Source organism: Aptenodytes patagonicus, chromosome 4, assembly GCF_965638725.1.
Source record: "Aptenodytes patagonicus chromosome 4, bAptPat1.pri.cur, whole genome shotgun sequence".
Taxonomy (NCBI): Eukaryota; Metazoa; Chordata; class Aves; order Sphenisciformes; family Spheniscidae; genus Aptenodytes; species Aptenodytes patagonicus.
In genome coordinates, this window is record NC_134952.1 from 42,506,581 (window position 1) to 42,519,494 (window position 12,914).

At 40.6% G+C, this 12,914-nt stretch overlaps 1 protein-coding gene across 1 annotated transcript in view; it reads right to left on the reverse strand.

Annotated features, from left to right (window-relative positions):
* GALNTL6 (polypeptide N-acetylgalactosaminyltransferase like 6) overlaps window positions 1-12,914 on the reverse strand; it is a 507,998-nt gene that overhangs the window by 18,138 nt on the left and 476,946 nt on the right. Inside the window, exon 9 of the mRNA XM_076336517.1 lies at window positions 6,384-6,605. Coding sequence (XP_076192632.1) covers window positions 6,384-6,605 — 222 coding nt within the window. The remainder of the gene's footprint in view (window positions 1-6,383; window positions 6,606-12,914) is intronic.

Sequence of the window (12,914 nt, forward strand, 5' to 3'; positions counted from 1 at the left end):
GGACTTGCCCTTGGTGAAGCCATGCTGGCTGTCTCGAATCACCTCCCTGTCCTCCATGTGCCTTAGCATAGCTTCCAGGAGGATCTGTTCCATGATCTTCCCAGGCACAGAGGTGAAACTGACTGGCCTGTAGTTCCCCGTGTCTTCCTTTTTTCCCTTTTTAAAAATGGGGGTCATGTTTCCCCTTTTCCAGTCAGTGGGAACTTCACCGGACTGCCACGACTTCTCAAATAGGATGGATAGTGGCTTAGCAACTTCATCCGCCAGTTCCTTCAGGACCCACGGATGGATCTCATCTGGTCCCATGGACTGGTGCACCTTCAGGTGCCTTAGATGGTCTCAAACCTGATCTTCTCCCACAGTGGGCGGCTCTTCATTCTCCCAGTCCCCACCTTTGGCTTCTGTGGCTGGGGCGGTGAGGCTCGAGCACTTGCCAGTGAAGACCGAGACAAAAAAGTCATTGAGTACCTCTGCCTTCTCCGTGTCCCATGTAACCAGGTCTCCTGTTTCGTTCTGTAGAGGGCCCACATTTTCCCTCGTCTTCCTTTTATCCCTGACATACTTATAGAATCTTTTCTTGTTGCCCTTGACGTCCCTGGCCAGATTTAATTCTATCAGGGCTTTAGCTTTCCTAACCTGATTCCTGGCTGCTCGCACAATTTCTCTGTACTCCTCCCAGGGTACTGTCCCTGCTTCCACCCTCTGTAGGCTTCCTTTTTGTGTTTGAGTTTGTCCGGGAGCTCCTTGTTCATCCATGCAGGCCTCCTGGCGTTTTTGCCTGGCTTCCTCTTTGTTGGGATGCATCGCTCCTGAGCTTGGAGGAGGTGATCCTTGAATATTACCCAGCTTTCTTGGGCCCCTCTTCCCTCCAGGCCTTTGTCCCACAGCACTCTACCAAGCAGATCCCTGAAGAGGCCAAAGTCTGCTCTCCTGAAGGCCAGGGTAGTGAGCTTGCTGTGCGCCCTCCTCGGTGCCCTAAGGCTCTTGGACTCCACCATTTCGTGGTCACTGCAGCCCAGGGTGCCCTTGAGCTTCACATTCCCCACGAGCCCCTCCTTGTTGGTGAGAACAAGGTCCAGCATAGCACCTCTCCTCGTTGGCTCCTCTACCACTTGGAGAAGGAAGTTATCATCGACAGAAGGAAGTTACCTTTGACTGGGCCCTGTAGTCCTTACAGAGAGCAGATGAGGCATAAAAGCACAGAGAATACAAACTCTAAGGGGTCTGTTTTCTCCCTCTTCTACACTGGAGGTGTCCAAGCAAGGACGTACAGGCTTCTCAGTGCTGCACCAACGCTTGGGAACAAAGACGTGTCAGCTGAGTGGGACTTGTGCTGGTGTGGCAGCTAACTTCTGTGCTTTAAATGAGGCAGCAAGCTATAAGGAGAAATCACTGGGTAAGCCTAAATACAGTAATCCTTGGGTATTATGAAAAGCAGTTAACTTACGTTAAAGCTTGCTTTCTCTAAGTTAGCCAGCCCGTGTTAAAAACACTTTTCTCCAGAGTAGGCCAGGCCTTGAGAAAGAAGTAGCTTTGCTTGCTGACACAGCGATGGGGAAAGAGGAACGTGATGTAAAATAGGAGCTGGAACACAGGAGGACAGAAGGCCTGAAAGCCTAGATCTTAGGTTTGAAGAAGACACTGTTACCTCTTGACATTTGAAGCTGCTGATTTGATAGACAGGTGTTCAAGAAAAAAAAAAAGAAGAGATTTTTGGACACCTATCAAAAAAGGAAAAAAAAAAATCAGGGGTTCCCAAACAGTGTTTACATATTGCAGAATATATGGTCTCCCAGATAACTTGACCTCTGGCTAAATTAATGTTGGAGTTTTGCAGAAAGCCAGCAGTTATATGATTTAATAAGCTCTCCATGGGAGAGGCAGATTAAGCACTGCACTCTCAAAAACATCGTATCTGCCATTAGTACACAAGCATGGAATGGAAACTGGAAAGCTATAGATGTGTTGATTACCATGATAATCTTCTTGTCACAAGATTACAGTCTTCTGAGGAAAATGAAGGGTCGCAGGCCATTGATACTGCCTACTAGGATTAATTTTGAGATTTTTGAACATTGTGGTGGTAGCTGTGTAATGACACACTTGCATGCTCCATATTAAACGAAGAAAAAACCAAGACAACATTCCCCCACACCCCTACACTTTAAAGCAAAGTGAATTTCCCCCTTCCTTTTAAGGGAATGCATTTTAGGCTGAAAAAGAAATTACAGAGGGAAATTAAAGCTTCCCAGGGTCCAGCGGTTATATTGTCCAATTTTCTTTGATAATTCTAAAACTCTACAACTTTGTTCACAGGCAAATATGAGTTCCTGCAAGATTTGCTGTTGAGGTAGTGGGTGATGTCCTGGCTCCAGCAGCCTTGCCCTGCCTGCACCGGAGCCAGGCTGTCACCCAGGGTCACTTCAGCCTTCCTGGAGGCAGAGGGGGGCAAGTCAGAGAGGGAGAGGCACACCCAGGGGTCCTGGGAGCTACCCTGCATGCTCATCACAGCACAAAACTCTGCACCAAAAGCAAAAAGTGGGAAAGCACAGCAATCTAAAGACAGCTTTATGTTCAATATGGTCATCTGTTAGAACGATGAATGTGGAGATGGTGCTGGGACTATCCTTAGGGTGCCCCAACAGAGCAATGAGAGAGGCATCTTGGTGCTATCAGTTTATATAATACTTTACATACATCTGATTTAATGCCTCAAATAAGAAAGCGGCTGTAGCTCTCAGAAGACATTAGCAATGTTCATTTATGTTGCTTTTTTTGTTTGAGCAGCACTTAAAACCAGTTTTAATGCACTGCTTACATTCTCAGGTAACCCTAGGGCCATCAACGTCTACAGATCAAATATGGAAAAATGAGCCACCTTTCCTGTCAACTGATACATAGTAATTTAAAAAGTATTTATCCTTTGTGTGAGCCATAAAAAGGAAAAGTTGAAGTTGAAAGAAGTCAAGCACAGCCAAAGACCTCACTGAAGAAACAGGAGACTGTTATTCAGTGCGACACTGATCCCGATGAGAGAATTTGAACAGCCCAGCTGTGCAGCACTTGGTCTGTGCGGGGTGGGGAATAGCTGGTTATATCACTTTTTGTACAACAGCTGTGAGACACTTGGTAGGCTGAGATTGACTCATTAAGGGTATGAGGATGACACTTTAAAAAAAGAAAGTAATCAAAAGAGAAGTTAGTGAGTTCTTAGGCTTTAATCCTTTTTCAAATGTGCTACTTGACTTAACTTCATGGGTGACATTTTCATGTTAGTGCTGTAAAACGATTCTGTAAAATCCATGAGTTTGGGACTGAGAAAGGAGTATTTTCAGGACCTACAGCTTAGCACTGCTGCAGTGACTGAGAGACTTGCTGTGTATTAAATCACTGAATAACAAGTTCATGTAACAGCAAATGAAACCAAGCTTAAATATTTCCCTTTTGACCGAGTAAAACAATTTTTTTTTTTCATATCACCCTGACTATAGGACTCATGAAGTCTAAAACAAATGACAATGGCTGACATTATATGATTGATTTACTGTAAAATGTGTTTTCAAAGATATTGTTGGAAGCTGTGATATCCGCACAATATATTCATGCTGGATCACAGCTTGTAGATTCATGAGTACTTCCTAAGTAAACATTTGGTGTCCGAATCTCACCTAATGCAGCTATTGTTTTAACTTCCTTCAACAGGATTTCAAATACACGTTACAAATAAATTATTCTGTCTTAGAAAGAGAATGGAATGGGTATTACTGCTTTTCAACTGGTAGCGTACTTTCCAATATATTCAGAAGGATAAGAACAAAACCTAATTGAAAACTTTCCTTTTTTGCACAGTGGGGGAGGAAAGAGGACAGTTATCTCACCCAGACACAGAACTGACAGTCTCACTAACGTTAATCTGTCTGGATTCGCTGTTACATTGCTTTACTGCACATATTTCACATGCTACAAGGCAGAACAGAATATCAAGGAAACGTACACCCTGCCAGCTACAAAGGACAAAAGGCACAAACAAGCAGAAGAGATAAGGCCATGACAAGTGTAGCAAAGAATATTGTTTTTTGTTTTGCAAAAATTTCCTTTTCCATCATGAACAGATTTTGTCAAGAAACGTAAGAGTCAGATTTTAAATAAATGTGTTTGCAAAAAAAGAGGAGTTGTGCAGAGGCTGTTTATGAGATGTCTGCTTTCACACCACATGCTTTTACTAGCTAGATATCAAAATACTGGAGCCAAAAATTGTCTGAGTACCTCATTGTTTATTCTTTCTCAGACTAGCATAAGCAAGCAGATGAAAAGTCTTTCCAAGTGGAAGCAGAGAAGATACTACATGACAGTCGGTCTTGGCACAGACTTTCGGTTTGTATAATCAGCAAGGTTTCTAGAGCTGCTTGATTCTTACAAAGCAGTAACATACAGTCTGTTTTCCTCTTTCAGCTTCTAATTATGACAGCCATTGACCTTCAAGTGTGTTTAAGTTCCTTGCAAATGCCAACAAATTAATTAAAACTTCACAGGAATGTGACAGTCTCAGGAAAAAATAGAGTAGTAGGGCTGAAATCTCTCTTGCTATTTTAGAGAAAGTATGTTTTAGAGGAAACAGAAAGCCTTCGGTCTTCACTTCTTTCCTAAGAACTCATTAAGTGCTTTTAAGGTACAGATTTGATACCCCTGCTATGATCTTTGATTTACTTTTAAAAAGTCTTGCTTTTATGCAAAGAGTGTATTAATATTGCTGTGACAAAAATTAATATCTGCATCACAATCTCTTCCACTTAGACCCTCTGACTGAGCTAAGGATTGTTCAGCTTGCCAGAGAAATTACATATCCCATGATCACAGTCCTCCAAGGATGCACATGTATTCATGTGGAAGATGATGAAGGAAAATCATAGCAGCAGTCACAGCACCCCGATCCAGCCTGACTTCTACTGATAAACTCATTGCCTCTTGGTATACATTAATCCCATAAAGTGTGGGCAGCAGTATCAAAGATACAAGAAACATTAACAACAAAGGAATTGAATTAATTATTGCCAAGAAGTAGCAAACAGTAAGACACATATAAATTGAAGTTCCTTTGAACATCTGTAACTGGTAGCTTACAAAGAAGAATTAAGGACTGCTACTACCACAGAAAGTTATTTTTAAAGTTTTGCAGTGAGGTAATTTGCTTTTTTAAAAAAGAAATTCTGAAGAATAGCAGAGGCACCTATGTTTAGAAATCCCCTGCATGGTCCAGCCTTGACCACTGGGGATATGCAGGGGTGTGAGGGGTCTTACCAAATGTTTTGGTCAAGGTTTCAACTTCATCCTTTGGCTTCAAATATAAAAGGTAGTTGTCTGAGAGCCCCAACAACATCTCCAGCAAAATCAGAGAAGGCCAGAACTCACAGTACAGATATTCCTATGGTTTTTAAAAAAGTAGCACAATACACTGAAAGAGCAAAGCCTTCTTTATAAATCTTAATGAATTGAGAGGAAAAAGCCCTCTGCATGCCACCTTTCCACAGAGTGAATCCGCTTTAGTTCCTAGAGGTAGAAGGCCACTGCAATTTTTCAGCGCAGCTACGGAAGTAATTTCCTGTCCTTGCACTCTTCATGTTTTCATTTCTTCTACACCAAACAAACTGTCAAAGCAAGGTGTGCTATGGTTCTGCTCTTCAGAGAGGTCTGAATGCAGAATATCTTAATCACGGGTGGAGAGTTCCAGCAGGCTGTTTGCTCGCCCCCTGCTCTGGAGTGATGCTCGGATATTGGCTTCTCTTTGGTGGTCTCTCCCTCCCCTCACCCCTCAAATGAGAAATTGCATTTGTCTGCTACTGGTACTCGGTCATGACAGCACCTACAGAATGCAGACCACAAGCTAAGCAAAACCAGTCTTTTTAAAAGAAAAGTATCCAGGCTTCGCTTGTCACACTTGCACGTGTGAGCAAAACAGCAAACCTAACTCCACCTACATACAATTGTCCTTGTAAGAACAGGAGGAGGTATATAAGTGGATATGCAAAAAAAAGAAGGTCTTGACTTCAGACCTCCTTTTTACTAAGGTGATTGTCAGCTTCTAAAATCATCTTGTGACATGCAATAGTGAGTGCTATATACTTTTTTCCACATTCTTGTCCTCGTTGTGCATGCATCTTATGGCCTGTACACACAAAGTTGTAAAGAATTATAAGGGACAGCGATAGTTCTAAGACATGATGGTCTCTCGTTTTAATGGCTAGTCCAGGGATTGTTCCAATCACTGTGTGCTCCCTTGATAACACTACTTATCATAGGAGCTAAATCTAATCTCATAACTTTAACTTCCTGTAATGTAAAATGTTAGACTCCTTTAAATTTGATCTAATTTGTGTATTCCTTACCTCCCCCCAGGCAGCAGGTGGAGGCTCCACAGGAGGGTAATATTTGGGGACATCCCAGGCCACTGCAGCCATGAACCACTTGAAATCTTTACATTTAAGGTGCTTGCGAAGTTCCTTCTGGGCAGAGATATCACCAGTTGAGAGATGTCTGTACTCAGGCCGTCGCTGGTAAATGTACTCTGCAAACTCATCCATCCATGTCTCTGCCACACGCTTCAGGTTCTGTGCGGCAGAAAAAAGCAATCATTAATTTCTTCATGCTTTGAGTGAATGATATTTCTAATGGGGAGAATTAAACAAAAAAAATTCAATAGTCCACACAACTTTTAAGCTTAGCTGGTCTAATTTCTCAGTCTTAAAACATGGAAAAATACTGGTAAACGTATGCTGTCTTCATTACAGTGTTGAGCAAACACTGTAGAGTATTAAGCACCCTGCTCTCCTGCTGACTCTGTAAGATACAGTCTTCTGACTGTTGAATATCTCAATTTCCTTCATATTCTTTATGCATCTTCACATGGGTTTTTGATTAATGATGGATGTTGAACAGAAATTTTCCTTCAGCTGCTCACATTGGTACCTATGTTTTTTTCCCTGTTAGTCCAGAACCTACTAATGTGCATGAATGGTTCAAATTATTCCTTCTGATGTATTTCACTTTGCATTTGAAAAGCATCTGAATTTTCAGCTGTCATCATCCTGCTTAGTCACCTAGCAATTCCTACCTAAATTTTAGGGTCAGGTCTTACACGGGCATGTATGGGGGCAAACAGCCATGAGCTTGCTCTGCCCCATCTCATAGCTGGTTTTGCACTACCTTTGGACTGGAAGCTTCGCTGTGCTGGCATGCTAGTAAGTCTGTGCAAAAGCATAGCACATAACCATGAAGTGGAGCTGACCTGAAACAATGCAGCTCATGCGATAGCTATGGCAACTTGTGGCTTTCTGCACGCATCGTATAGACATATCTAAGACTATTTCTGTTCCATGAAACCTAGTTCTGGCTTATGTCCCACAAAGTTTATTTTTGTTGGCATTTTACAAGAAACAGAATTACCTATTTTGTTGTGTAAGAATTTATTCAAATTATAATTAACTAAATTAGCTGACCCAAATTATAAAATTAAAAAAAAGACTTGTAAGGAAAAATCCTGAATAGATGAGACTGAAGAGATGTATTTTATTGTTATTCAGCGTCATGGAGTCTAAATAGGCTAGGGGTAAATTTTTCTGTATTTTTGTTTGTTTTTAAAATTCCTCCTGCAACTTAATCCACACAAATTTATATGCAGATGTCGTAGTGGAGTACAAGCTTAGTCTATTCTGCATTTCCACAGCTGCCCATAACCTCTTATCCCACCAATAAAGCAACATCTCACTGGATGACATTGAGACACTAGGGTGTTCTTATTGCTTTATAAAAACAAGATCATCAAGTTTTGTAATATTCTTTTTATAGAACACTAACTGCAAAATGCTGAGATTCGCTCTGTAATAAGCTGGAGGACAATATACATCTGATTATCATCAACATAAGGTAATGTTTCTTCTCAGAACATTCTCTGCATCTAAGTAAGCCTGATTCGTACTCTGATTTGCTTTCAAGATTCATTTGAAAATTCCTTTCCTGAATTCTATTAATCCACACAAACTAAATGTCCCTGAACTAATAAGGCTTATCTGAATACAAAGACAGCAAAATACAGAAAAAACAAAGTACTTTTAGCTGACACTGCAAGATAAGTTTCTATGTGCTTTCTCTCTGTGAAGCAAATATGTTAAAACCTGCAGGGATAAAGCAAGTAAAATTAAAGCAGTATAAGAAACCACAACACTTACATCCCTATTAAAAAATGGCCCGTGCCCCACATAAGGTTGACTTTTGTTGTAATTTCATGAAAACCTAAAGTACTTTACAAAAAATTAGAATTCAAGAATACAGGAACTGGGTAGGACAAAGAAAACCAGAACAAATTCTAGACAACATCTAAATGACAATCCCACCTTTCTGGCAGAAACCCTGTAACATAGAAATCTCCTGAAAAGTAAAAATACTATGTGATGAGACTTTGTAGATGAGGCCAAAAGATGATTAAGCACATTAAACTAAGAAGCCGAAACCATGAAAATAGGTGTGATCTTTCTAGCATATTTTCCACTCATAAATGCTGTACAACTCATTTACTATAATGCAAATGCAGTTTAAGACCATTCTAGAAAATACCATACTATTTCTTGTAATCACTTTACCTGATAGTGCTATTTTCACATTTAAAAACCACACCGTAAAAAGAACCATACAGTAAAAGTACAGTAAAAGAATTCTCTTAGGAAAGAAAAATTCAAAGTAACTCCAGCAAAGACTTACTCCAGCAACATTAAGAGTAGTCTCTGCTGGAGTTTCCTCTTTAGTTATTTGGCTAAGTTAAAAGAACTGCATTCTACTTTAGATAACTATAACAATAAAACAGGAGTCCAACAGAACTCTTGATATTATACCTGGTCACTAGCTCAAAATTCTCATTCACCAGTCAAAACCTTTGTTTTCCAATGAGTCCTTTATCACTGTTTGGGTTTGGGTGTGTGTGTGTGTGTGTGTAAACCCATGAAAACATTGCATTAAAAAAAAAAAAGTACAGTTCTTCCCACTATTCCCCAAGTATCAGGTAAGACACTTTAGAGAAATCTATTTAAAACTCTGTTCCCAGTTTTTCCAAGACCATTCTCTCCATTTGTCGTGGTTTAATCTCAGTCGGCAACTAAGCACCACGCAGCCGCTCGCTCACTCCCCCCCACCCGGTGGGATGGGGGAGAGAATTGGAAGAGCACAAGTGAGAAAAACTCGTGGGTTGAGATAAAAACAGTTTAATACTTGAAATAAAATAATAATAATAATAATAATAATAATAACAACAACAATAATAATAATAATAATAATATAATAATACACAAAGCAAGTGATGCACAGTGCAATTGCTCACCACCCGCTGACCGATGCCCAGCCAGTCCCCGAGCAGCGGCCCCCCCGGCCAGCTTTCCCCAGTTTATGTACTGAGCATGACGTCACATGGTATGGAATGTCCCTTTGGCCAGTTTGGCTGTGCCCCCTCCCAGCTTCTTGGGCACCTCCAGCCTTCTCAGTCGGTAGAGCATGGAAAACTAAAAAGTCCTTGACTAGTGTAAGCACTACCTAGCAACAACTAAAACATGGGTGCGTTATCAACTTTGTTCTCATCCTAAATCCAAAACACTGTACCAGCTACTAGAAAGGAAATTAACTCTATCCCTGCCGAAACCAGGACACCATCGTATGCTAAAAATCTTTAGCCAGATCCTGTAATGAGCCTACATATTATCCTTAACATGTTTATACATTGCTATCATAAACTGAACCCATATGAGGCAGCCCTTTGAATTTCAATAGGTTCCCTTTGGAAAATATAAACTCTTGATTTGCTAGCTCTAAATCTCGAGACTGTTGATGAACATGCCTGCAAGGAACTCTGTGTCCTGGAGTAGTAGGAAGCTCTTTCTCAAGTTGCCAGTTGCCAGGAAGCAAGCACTCAGCATCCAAACATTTTAGTTTTAAAGAGGTTTGTTGACTTCAGTTAGCATGGGTTTCTTATCCTTATTATCACTATGCAAGCTCAGTAATCACCACACTTCCTTTTAACGTAACTGTGTACAGACTAGTAGTAAAACTTCAAATTGCAGTTAATCCCCATACTTGAATTGAATGCAGTCAGGTAAAGCTGCTGTCCTGAAAGCTAGTCTGGTGCAACCTTGCACAACAAAGGCAAACCTCATTTACATTCCTATTTAGAACATGCTAACTTAGCATGTTCCTGGAGCAAAAATACAGGCTGTCCAAGATGAGATAAGTGAGCTCTTGTAAGCTGAAGATCCCCGTTCTATGTCTGTCTAACAGCATGAAAAGTTGCCCTATGCGAAGAACCTCCTAGGAACATAACTCTTCTCTGCAAATTATGTCAGTGAGCTGCTGCTCTTTAACTCACCTTACTACAACAGAAAGGTAGAGGAGCACAACCAAAATGAGAGCGCTCATCTCTGAATGCTTTAAGGCCTACCGATCAAGTGACTTACTGTAAGGTAAGGATGTGATTGCAAGTCCTTACGAGTCTCCCAGAGTTGCCCTTCCCACAATCTGGGTGAACGTCTGACATGGTGGAGAAAGGAGGACGGTCACTTCCTCCCTGCCTGAGTCTTAGGCCAGGCTAGACACAATCTGAGCATGCCAACATATTAAGCCTTGCTAGTGGGAATGGTTATGAATAGCTTGACACAGTCTAGCTGTAAAATAGGGGCTAAGCAGTTCGACTTTGTTAGGACTTTACCGTGTGTGTGTGTATACTGCCGCAGAATTTACAGGTCAAAGGACTTTAAGAGCCTACCAGATTAGGTGGCATTTTGTGAATGTCTTATAGCATCATTTAAGCACTCCAGTCTCACAGTGAAGCTAAACTACAAAGAATTTAGAACAAACAAAATAAGAGTTAAGATTTGAATCTTCTTGATTTCTGTCTCTGTTACTCTTTGCATAATCTTCTAAAAAAACCTCCTTTAAATGCCAGTTTCTCAAATAGCATCAAACAGCTTTATCAATAAGGAGAAATGGTTTTGGGCTATCTTTGCGGTAGATCACACTTGTTTGGATTCTTTTACTTCAATCTGAACACCTCATCTAAACGCACATGGAAAGGAAAAATGAAACGTTTCTACAGCTGAAAACTGCTGTGGCTTAGCTTGGTTGTCAAATTCATTGCAAGGTTACAGAAGTCCAGATTGGTTATGCTGGTCTTTTAACAGACAAAAAGGATAAATAAAAATAGGAACAATTTAACGAAGATCAATTCCATATTAATCAGTTACATGAATTGACACACAGTGTAAGGAAGTCACAGGGACTCTAAGTGGACATCTGAGGAGTTTCTCAGGACCTATCCATGACAGACCAATGATAATTTGTTCTCTCTCTTGTCATTTTCAGCGAAAAAATTCTGTACAAGAATAAATAAGGCCCAATGATATTTCGGTAGATGCATATCTCTATATGTCAGGTTGTGACAGTTGTCACCAAGAAGCTGTGAGTTGCATACAAAAGTGATGGCAACCACAGTAAGACTGACTCATCAGCTGTCACCAGTTGCCCATGTATGCATTCTTGATACAATTAAGTTTTGTGTCACTGTTACTATTTTACTTTCTGGTAAATCCTTTACCGTTGGGCTTATATTTGGACAAGTTTTCTTTAAGTTTGTTTGAACTCACACATTTAAGACTGAGACTTTGTTTTGTATTTTCACTCAGCAATAGTCTACAAGACAGGAAGTTACAATGTCACTGATACCTGGACTTCAATAAAGGAGTTTAAATCAACTTGACTGGAGAAAGACAGAGATAAATGAGGACTTCTCCACTTGAAGAAAAGAAATTTTTCATGGACCATTTTGTCCCTTTCACTTTCTTCAGTGAGTGGGGAAGATACATCTCTCTGATCAAATGAGTGTCCCTTCTTTTTAAGTGTGTAAGATCATCTGTCATTTTCAAGAGACGTGATATTACTCAAATAAACCCAGTGAAAAGAAAGTAGACGCTGGCCATGAGAATGGAAAAGTAGAGTGAAGCAGGGACAAGTCAAAGGACAGATTCATAAATATTCCCTCTAAGCAAGGTTTAACTAGATTGGTCCCTAATACGAGAGGGGTAGTTCCACATCTCATAACTGTGGCTGGTGTGCTGGCTTGCAATGACAGCACTGATAAGAGAGCTACCTAGCTGTACGCTAGTCCACGTTGCGAGCCTGCACAACTCCGTCCTATAGTTGCATCTTTTCCAATTGACATTCTAGATGCAGCAGTTAAACTAATATAAAAATCTAATTTCTGTTTTCAGTTTCTCCAGATGTTCTAAAGTAGATTTTTGTTATCCGGTGGGACTAAAGCAGCACAATGGTTTTATTATTTGTTTCATTTCACCTGCATAACCTGTTTTTTCCGCTTTTGTGCCTACCTCACTGTTTGCATGAAACCAACCCTGACCCCAATCCACAGACTTTACTTTTGTCAATATTAAACTACTACAGGAACATTTGGATCCTGTAACGAGTTCCTGTTGTCCTACATTTAACCTGAACATTTTCCAGGAAGCTGGCTGTCACCAACTGGTGGAGTCTTATTTGTCATGATAGTCATTTCTCTCATCAGTCAGGACATCAAAAATCACTTTCAATTACACCAATCAAATATGAATCACCACAGCACGTCTGAGGCCTGACTGTATTTCAGTTGTGAAATATAAGAGAGGATATGACTGTTTATTTGCTAAAAATAACACAACAGTCTGCAACAACTGACACGTTAATCTCTTTTCCTTCCTAGTAAAATTCCAGTGGGGTTCTTTTCACTGCACCTACATCATCTTCCTAATTTCAATGTTTTTTATTGTTTGTTTTGCGAAGCACAGTATTGCTGCTACTTCAAAATGGGTGCCCCGTTTACTTCTGGAAGCAGC